Consider the following 10,059-nt stretch of genomic DNA (forward strand, 5'->3'; position numbering starts at 1 on the left):
TCACAACCAGTTCCCTTCCACAGTCATCCAAAGCTGGAACACAAACACATGAGCGGAGACCACCAAACTCATGGGTTCAGGGCTACAATGCTGGTGATGCTCAATCGAACATGGGAACTTCAGATTTCCAAAGATCATTTGATCACAATCCAGCGTACCCTAGCCCCAGTCCACAACACAGTCAGTATGGAAACCCTGATACACGTTTTAGACCAAAGCATGCAGACAGTGGTTACTCTGAACATCGTAGCAGACCTCTCCTAGCCTCCCCCTCCTTGATTCCGATGGGAAGAGATTTGCAGCGCGACCAAGGTTTCATCAAGCCTATTGCTCCACAGCCGCCAGATGAAGACTCCATTCAGAGGATGCAAGATGAACAGTGGCTGAAACGTTTCTTGAGGAATCGAGAGAGGACAACAGCCAAGACCTCCAAACCGGCGCAACCTCATTCAAAGCAAACACACCCAAAGGTCTCCGTGACTCACATACGAGACACTCTGTATGGTGCCATACAGCTCGTCTCAAAGCTGTCCAAGGCTTGTGAAACGTTGAAGCACAACTTGGAGAATGAGAGCGTCTGGGCGGATTCATACGCCGAGGCAGTGAGTGTGAAAACAGATCTGCAAGAGAAACTGAAGGTCCTTAGTGACACTGAGTGTGTTGAAAGTCTTAAAAAGAAACTGAGTTCCATCAGTAAGAGAAGGGCCAGGCTACGGCGTGGAAAAGTGGAACAGGAGGATGAGAAACAGAGGGAGGAGGAACGAGTGGCTGAGCGTGAAGCCGCCATCGACAAGTGGAGGATGAAACGTATCCATGAAGTAGAGGAGAAGAAGAGGGTGAGTGAAATGAAAGAGAGCACTGTCAAACTGTGTCTGATCTCTAGCTACCCCTTTCCACCTTCAGACCATAGCCCTCCTGCTTTAAACCTAAAAGTTGCATTTTTTGGTTCTAGCCCAGCACATCTGATTCAACTAAGGAAGGGTTTGATGTTTAGTTGAGAAGCCGAATCGTGCTTGTGCTGGGCTAGAAATAAACTGTGCAACCGTGGTGCTCCCCAGGGACTGGAGATGAGACACACCCTGCTCTAAGTAATGTACATTACACACGTCAGCAGCAGGTGGTGACGTGTTCTTAGTTTTGGTATCAGTGAATTTCAAGACAATCTAACTGTTTTCATTTTGGTTTGACACGTTCATTGGTCAGCTGTTGATTGATGATACACAAATCATGGACACATCTGAATATGCTTTAATGGAAACTGCTTTTTACAGATCAGTTTCCTGTGTGTGTATTTATGCACTGCTCAAAAAAATAAAGGGAACACTTAAACAACACATCCTAGATCTGAATGAATGAAATAATCTTATTAAATACTTTTTCCTTTACATAGTTGAATGTGCTGACAACAAAATCACACAAAAATTATCAATGGAAATCAAATTTATCAACCCATGGAGGTCTGGATTTGGAGTCACCCTCAAAATTAAAGTGGAAAACCACACTACAGGCTGATCCAACTTTGATGTAATGTCCTTAAAACAAGTCAAAATGAGGCTCAGTAGTGTGTGTGGCCTCCACGTGCCTGTATGACCTCCCTACAACGCCTGGGCATGCTCCTGATGAGGTGGCGGATGGTCTCCTGAGGGATCTCCTCCCAGACCTGGACTAAAGCATCCGCCAACTCCTGGACAGTCTGTGGTGCAACGTGGCGTTGGTGGATGGAGCGAGACATGATGTCCCAGATGTGCTCAATTGGATTCAGGTCTGGGAACGGGCGGTCCATAGCATCAATGCCTTCCTCTCGCAGGAACTGCTGACACAATCCAGCCACATGAGGTCTAGCATTGTCTTGCATTAGGAGGAACCCAGGGCCAACCGCACCAGCATATGGTCTCACAAGGGGTCTGAGGATCTCATCTCGGTACCTAATGGCAGTCAGGCTACCTCTGGCGAGCACATGGAGAGCTGTGCGGCCCCCCTAAGAAATGCCACCCCACACCATGACTGACCCACCGCCAAACCGGTCATGCTGGAGGATGTTGCAGGCAGCAGAACGTTCTCCACGGCGTCTCCAGACTCTGTCACGTCTGTCACATGTGCTCAGTGTGAACCTGCTTTCATCTGTGAAGAGCACAGGGCGCCAGTGGCGAATTTGCCAATCTTGGTGGTAAATGCCAAACGTCCTGCACGGTGTTGGGCTGTAAGCACAACCCCCACCTGTGGACGTCGGGCCCTCATACCACCCTCATGGAGTCTGTTTCTGACCGTTTGAGCAGACACATGCACATTTGTGGCCTGCTGGAGGTCATTTTGCAGGGCTCTGGCAGTGCTCTTTCTGCTCCTCCTTGCACAAAGGCGGAGGTAGCGGTCCTGCTGCTGGGTTGTTGCCCTCCTACGGCCTTCTCCACGTCTCCTGATGTACTGGCCTGTGTCCTGGTAGCGCCTCCATGCTCTGGACACTACGCTGACAGACACAGCAAACCTTCTTGCCACAGCTCACATTGATGTGCCATCCTGGACGAGCTGCACTACCTGAGCCACTTGTGTGGGTTGTAGACTCCGTCTCATGCTACCACTAGAGTGAAAGCACCGCCAGCATTCAAAAGTGACCAAAACATCAGCCAGAAAGCATAGGAACTGAGAAGTGGTCTGTGGTCACCACCTGCAGAACCACTTCTTTATTGGGGTGTCTTGCTAATTGCCTATAATTTCCACCTGTTGTCTATTCCATTTGCACAACAGCATGTGAAATGTATTGTCAATCAGTGTTGCTTCCTAAGTGAACAGTTTGATTTCACAGAAGTGTGATTGACTTGGAGTTACATTGTGTTGTTTAAGTGTTCCCTTTATTTTTTTGAGCAGTGTGTGTGTATATATATATATACAGTACCAGTCCAAAGTTTGGACACACCTACTCATTCCAGGGTTTTTCTTTATTTTTACTATTTTCTACATTGTAGAATAATAGTGAAGACATCAAAACTATAACCTAACACATATGGAATCATGTAGTAACCAAAAAGTGTTAAACAAATGAAAATGTATTTTATATTTGAGATTCTTCAAAGTAGCCACCCCTTTGACTTGATGAAAGCTTTGCACACTCTTAGCATTCTCTCAACCAGCTTCATGAGGTAGTCACCTGGAATGCATTTCAATTAACTGGTGTGCTTTGTTAAAAGTTATTTTGTGGAATTTCTTTCCTTCTTAATGCGTTTGAACCAATCAGTTGTGTTGTGACAAGGTAGGGGGAATACAGAAGATAGCCCTATTTGGTAAAAGGCAAAGTCCATATTATGGCAAGAACAGCTCAAATAAGCAAAGAGAAACGACAGTCCATCATTACTTTAAGACATGAATGTCAGTCAATCCGCAAAATGTCAAAAACGTTGAACGTTTCTTCTAGTGCTGTCGCAAAAGCCATCAAGCGCTATGATGAAACTGGCTCTCATGCTGACCGCCACAGGAATGGAAGACCCAGAGTTACCTCTGCTGCAGAGGATAAATTCATTAGAGTTACCAGCCTTAGATTGCAGCCCAAATAATTGCTTCACAGAGTTCAAGTAACAGACACATCTCAACATCAACTGTTCAGAGGAGACTGTGTGAATCAGGCCTTCATGGTTGAATTGCTGCAAAGAAACCACTACTAAAGGACACCAATAAGAAGAAGAGACTTGCTTGGGTCAAGAAACACGAGCAATGGACATTAGACCGATGGAAATCTGTCCTTTGGTCTGATGAGTCCAAATGTTAAATGTTTGGTTCCAACCGCCGTGTTCTTTGTGTGACGCAGAGAAGGTGAACGGATAATCTCTGCATGTGTGGTTCCCACCGTGAAGCATGGAGGAGGAGGTGTGATGGTGTGCGGGTGCTTTGCTGGTGATACTGTCTGTGATTTATTTAGAATTCAAGGCACACTTAACCAGCATGGCTACCACAGAGCGATACGCCATCTCATCTGGTTTGTGCTTAGTGGGACTACAGGACAATGACCTAACACACCTCCAGGCTGTGCAAGGGCTACATTTCTATAAAAATTAATAAAAACCCTTGAATGAGTAGGTGTGTCCAAACCTTTGACTGGTACTGTGTGTGTGTGTGTGTGTGATTTATATATATATATATATATATATATATATATATATATATATATATATATATATATATACAGTGCTATGAAAAAGTATTTGTCCCCTTTCTAATTTTCTCTACTTTTGCATATTTGTGATACTGAATGTTATCAGATCTTCAACCAAAGCCTAATATTAGATAAAGGGAACATAAGTGAACAAATAACACAACAATTACATATTTATTTCATTTATTTCATAAACAAAGTTATGCAACACCCAATTCCCCTGTGTGAAAAAGTAATTGCCCCCTTACACTCAATAACTGGTTGTGCCACCTTTAGCTGCAATGACTCCAACCAAATGCTTCCTGTAGTTGTTGATCAGTCTCTCACGTCGCTGTGGAGGAATTTTGGCCCACTCTTCCATGCAGAACTGCTTTAACTCAGCGACGTGTGGGTTTTCAAGCATGAACTGCTCGTTTCAAGTCCTGCCACAACATCTCAATTGGGATTAGGTCTGGACTTTGACTAGGCCATTCCAAAACTTCCAATTAGTTGCTTTTTAGCAATTTTCATGTAGACTTGATTGTGTGTTTTGGATCATTGTCTTGCTGCATGACCCAGCTGCGCTTCAGCTTCAGCTCACAGACGGATGGTCTGACATTCTCCTGTAGAATTCTCTGATACAGAGCAGAATTCATGGTTCCTTCTATTAAGGCAAGTCGTCCAGGTCCTGAGGCAGCAAAGCATCCCCAAACCATCACACCACCACCACCATGCTTGACCTTTGGTATGATGTTCTTACTGTGGAATGCAGTGTTTGGTTTGAAATAAATATGTAATTGTTGTGTTATTTGTTCACTTATGTTCCCTTTATCTAATATTAGATTTTGAAGATCTGATAACATTCAGTATCACAAATATGCAAAAGTAGAGAAAATTAGAAAGGGGGCAAATACTTTTTCATAGCACTGTAATATATATATATATATATATATATATATATAATTATAATTTTATTTTTTCCCTGTATTGATTTGACACAGACTATGAACACAGTGCTTCTGTTATCTATATATTTTTGTGTTCCTATCCCCCATCAGGAGCAAGAGCTGAAGCTGGCTGCGGACACGGTACTCTGCGAGGTGAGGAAGAAGCAGGCAGATGCCAAGAGGATGCTGGACATCCTCAGGTCACTGGAGAAGCTACGCAAACTCAGGAAGGAGGCAGCCTCCAGGAAAGGTAAGGAGATGGAGCACTGTAATGATGGAACAGTTTCTCTTCATAACTTTTGTCTAGCCAACTGCTCTTCACCTTCACAACAACCATAGTCAAAAGTCTCTGTTCTCATTGAACACATTCAAGCAGTACCTCCCTGTTTCACTCCATTTTAAAATGTTTTCTGTCAACTGAACATAAACCTATCTCTCTGTTTGTGTGTGCTACTAGGGATCTTCCCCGGAGCAGGAAGCCGACCAGGCATTTGACGGGCTGGTGGAGCGCCTGCGGGCGCTGATCAGGAAGAGGACGGGGGTGTACGGGGCAGAGGGAGAACGCCCTGCGGGTGATGCTGGAAAGCGAGCAGGAGGAGGAGCGCAAGAGGGACCTGGAGAAACGACAAAGGAAGGAGAGGGAGAGGCTACTGCAGAGGAAACGAGAGATGGATAGCATGCTCTTTGGAGGTAATTAGAAACCGTATAAAGACTGGTGGTTTTTCCTAAAAGGAGAGCTGGGACCCATTTTCATGTTGTAGACGGTTTATTTTGGGGGTCGTGGAAAGAAACATTATTTTGTTAATTGGAGCACAACAATTCAGAAGGTATTAGGTTGGTCATCTCATGGCACACAACGTTTCTGAACCACTAGTAAATAAGAGGAAACAGACACAGCATTTTGAGATTGTTGTGTGATTTATAAGTTAATATCTGAATAACCATTTATCTTCTTAAAGTGACTGTTCTCCACTCATCCCCTCCTCTCCTCCAGATGAGATGCCTCCTGACCACCCCCTACAGCCCTTCAGAGAGTACTACACACAGGCAGAGCACTCACTACCAGCCTTGATACAGATAAGGTCTGTGTCACACAAGCATTTTTACTAAACTTCCCCGTGTTAGAGGAGATTTACATCCACTAAGGCCCTGTTCAAATACTTTAGGACTGCACCCATCCTTCCTTTCCTCCTTCCTTCCTTGTTTCCTTCCTTCATTATATGTGTATGTCAAGTGTATAAAACGGCTCCACCAATGTTTTCACTGTTAAAGCATATCTAACCAGTGATATTTAACCAGTCATTAAATCAAGGAAGGAAGGATGCATGCACTTTTAAAGTACTTCAGTATCCTATGTTTTGGCTCACCTGCTGTGCTTCTCCTCCAGGAGAGAGTGGGACCTCTTTCTGGTCTCAGTGGACCACCCAGACGGCACCGCGGTCCCCCAGGACTGGGTCTTACCACAACGCCCCACAGACGAGATTTGGGCCACAGCCCTGGACCGAGGGGACTGCTTCGGACCCTGACTGACACCCATATGGGCTCTGGAAAGGACTTGTGATTCGCTAGCAGTGTATTCAGCAAGTTACTGCAATAAGATCTGCTGGAGACAAGCAAAACAGAAGAGCGAAATTTACTTTTGTTTTTTGTTTATTTCTGATTGCTATTCATGGAATGTCCACATGTGACAAATTGGCTTTCGTAGGGTATTTCTACCCTGACAAAAAATTATAATATTGTTCTTCAAAAAAATCCTGGCGATCCTTTTTTCTGTTTATTTTTTATGGTTTTCTTTAAGGATTTCTAAATCAGTTCTTACTTTTACAAACAGCTATTTGGAAGTTACTCTCTCCAACTGACATTTGACTGAATTGAAATCCTATTTATCATGAATCCCGGATTTTCTGAAGTCAATTGTACTATTTTAACATGAAATGGGCCAGTAAAAGGTATTTTTTTCTGCCTGCCTGCCGTACCAGATTTTTGTCCATGGTCAGTTGGTGTCACAGCTACAGTACACTAAACACAGTTGAGCTAAACGTGTCTTACAGAGGAGGGTACTTAGTGACGTCACACTGTCTGTCTGGCTCTTGGTGACCTCCTGTTTCTCTCTGTCTACCTTTTGTTTACCACCTCTACACAGAATGAGTGTACCTAGAAACTCTTAACACCCTGGCCTGCCAAGGAAGGAAGGAATGGAAGGATTACTCTTCTCCTTGTTGTCCTTCTCATTGATTAAACCAATTGGATACCCAGTTGAATGTGTAGGACATTTGACACTGTAACATCAGACATGTTTTTGGAGTCACAAGCTCAGAGGGAAAACTAACCTGCACACCTCTCCAATACAGAGACAGATACAGATAGATACAGTGGGGGGGGAAAAGTATTTAGTCAGCCACCAATTGTGCAGGTTCTCCCACTTAAAAAGATGAGAGAGGCCTGTAATTTTCATCATAGGTACACGTGAACTATGACAGACAAAATGAGAAAAAAAAATCCAGAAAATCACATTGTAGGATTTGTAATGAATTTATTTGCAAATTATGGTGGAAAATAAGTATTTGGTCAATAACAAAAGTTTCTCAATACTTTGTTATATACCCTTTGTTGGCAATGACACAGGTCAAACGTTTTCTGTAAGTCTTCACAAGGTTTTCACACACTGTTGCTGGTATTTTGGCCCATTCCTCCATGCAGATCTCCTCTAGAGCAGTGATGTTTTGGGGCTGTCGCTGGGCAACACAGACTTTCAACTCCCTCCAAAGATTTTCTATGGGGTTGAGATCTGGAGACTGGCTAGGCCACTCCAGGACCTTGAAATGCTTCTTACGAAGCCACTCCTTCGTTGCCCGGGCGGTGTGTTTGGGATCATTGTCATGCTGAAAGACCCAGCCACGTTTCATCTTCAATGCCCTTGCTGATGGAAGGAGGTTTTCACTCAAAATCTCACGATACATGGCCCCATTCATTCTTTCCTTTACACGGATCAGTCGTCCTGGTCCCTTTGCAGAAAAACAGCCCCAAAGCATGATGTTTCCACCCCCATGCTTAACAGTAGGTATGGTGTTCTTTGGATGCAACTCAGCATTCTTTGTCCTCCAAACACGACGAGTTGAGTTTTTACCAAAAAGTTATATTTTGGTTTCATCTGACCATATGACATTCTCCCAATCCTCTTCTGGATCATCCAAATGCACTCTAGCAAACTTCAGACGGACATGTACTGGCTTAAGCAGGGGGACACGTCTTGCACTGCAGGATTTGAGTCCCTGGCGGCGTAGTGTGTTACTGATGGTAGGCTTTGTTACTTTGGTCCCAGCTCTCTGCAGGTCATTCACTAGGTCCCCCCGTGTGGTTCTGGGATTTTTGCTCACCGTTCTTGTGATCATTTTGACCCCACGGGGTGAGATCTTGCGTGGAGCCCCAGATCGAGGGAGATTATCAGTGGTCTTGTATGTCTTCCATTTCCTAATCATTTCTCCCACAGCTGCTTACCTATTGCAGATTCAGTCTTCCCAGCCTGGTGCAGGTCTACAATTTTGTTTCTGGTGTCCTTTGACAGCTCTTTGGTCTTGGCCATAGTGGAGTTTGGAGTGTGACTGTTTGAGGTTGTGGACAGGTGTCTTTTATACTGATAACAAGTTCAAACAGGTGCCATTAATACAGGTAACGAGTGGAGGACAGAGGAGCCTCTTAAAGAAGAAGTTACAGGTCTGTGAGAGCCAGAAATCTTGCTTGTTTGTAGGTGACCAAATACTTATTTTCCACCGTAATTTGCAAATAAATTCATTAAAAAATCCTACAATGTGATTTTCTGGATTTTTTTCTCAATTTGTCTGTCATAGTTGACGTGTACCTATGATGAAAATTACAGGCCTCTCTCATCTTTTAAGTGGGAGAACTTGCACAATTGGTGGCTGACTAAATACTTTTTCCCCCACTGTATGTTCTATATAGAGCTGACTCGAATCCCTATTCTATATGACAGATATAACCAAATAAAATGGAATTTGTCACGTATAACTGGTGTAGACTTTACTGTGAAATGCCCTTCAGAAAGATGCAAAATAAAACAAATAGAAATAGTAACACGAGAAATAAAATGCACAAGAATGGAGCTATATACAGTGAGTACCAGTACCAGATCAATGTGGAGCTATATACAGGGAGTACCAGTACCAGATCAATGTGGAGCTATATACAGGGAGTACCAGTAGCAGATCAATGTGGAGCTATATACAGGGAGTACCAGTAGCAGATCAATGTGGAGCTATATACAGGGAGTACCAGTAGGAGATCAATGTGGAGCTATATACAGGGAGTACCAGTACCAGATCAATGTGGAGCTATAAACAGGGAGTACCAGTACTAGATCAATGTGGAGCTATATACAGGGAGTACCAGTAGCAGATCAATGTGGAGCTATATACAGGGAGTGCCAGTACTAGATCAATGTGGAGCTATATACAGGGAGTACCAGTAGCAGATCAATGTGGAGCTATATACAGGGAGTACCAGTACTAGATCAATGTGGAGCTATATACAGGGAGTACCAGTAGCAGATCAATGTGGAGCTATATACAGGGAGTACCAGTAGCAGATCAATGTGGAGCTATATACAGGGAGTACCAGTAGCAGATCAATGTGGAGCTATATACAGGGAGTACCAGTAGTAGATCAATGTGGAGCTATATACAGGGAGTACCAGTAGCAGATCAATGTGGAGCTATATACAGGGAGTACCAGTACTAGATCAATGTGGAGCTATATACAGGGAGTACCAGTAGCAGATCAATGTGGAGTTATATACAGGGAATACCACTACCAGATCAATGTGCAGAGGTACGAGGTATTTGAGTTAATGTGTTATGGCTTGGGACTTATCATATCTGTTCTACCAAATATATTTATATCTGAACGCTCTGTAATTTTTCACCCTCCTTAACAGACCCTGGGTAGTCCCAAATGGCAGCCTATTCCCTATATAGT

At 43.8% G+C, this 10,059-nt stretch overlaps 1 protein-coding gene across 1 annotated transcript; it reads left to right on the top strand.

The window, feature by feature from the left end:
* Positions 1-48: 48 nt before the first annotated feature.
* On the top strand, positions 49-7,045 carry LOC121582977 (programmed cell death protein 7). The gene is given in 7 exon segments (XM_041899172.2): positions 49-836; positions 5,179-5,317; positions 5,525-5,538; positions 5,540-5,623; positions 5,625-5,757; positions 6,062-6,149; positions 6,455-7,045. Coding segments are annotated over 7 exon segments (1,323 nt in total). The 5' UTR covers positions 49-110; the 3' UTR covers positions 6,594-7,045.
* Positions 7,046-10,059: the final 3,014 nt, after the last annotated feature.

This window comes from Coregonus clupeaformis, chromosome 30, assembly GCF_020615455.1.
Source record: "Coregonus clupeaformis isolate EN_2021a chromosome 30, ASM2061545v1, whole genome shotgun sequence".
NCBI classification, from domain to species: Eukaryota; Metazoa; Chordata; class Actinopteri; order Salmoniformes; family Salmonidae; genus Coregonus; species Coregonus clupeaformis.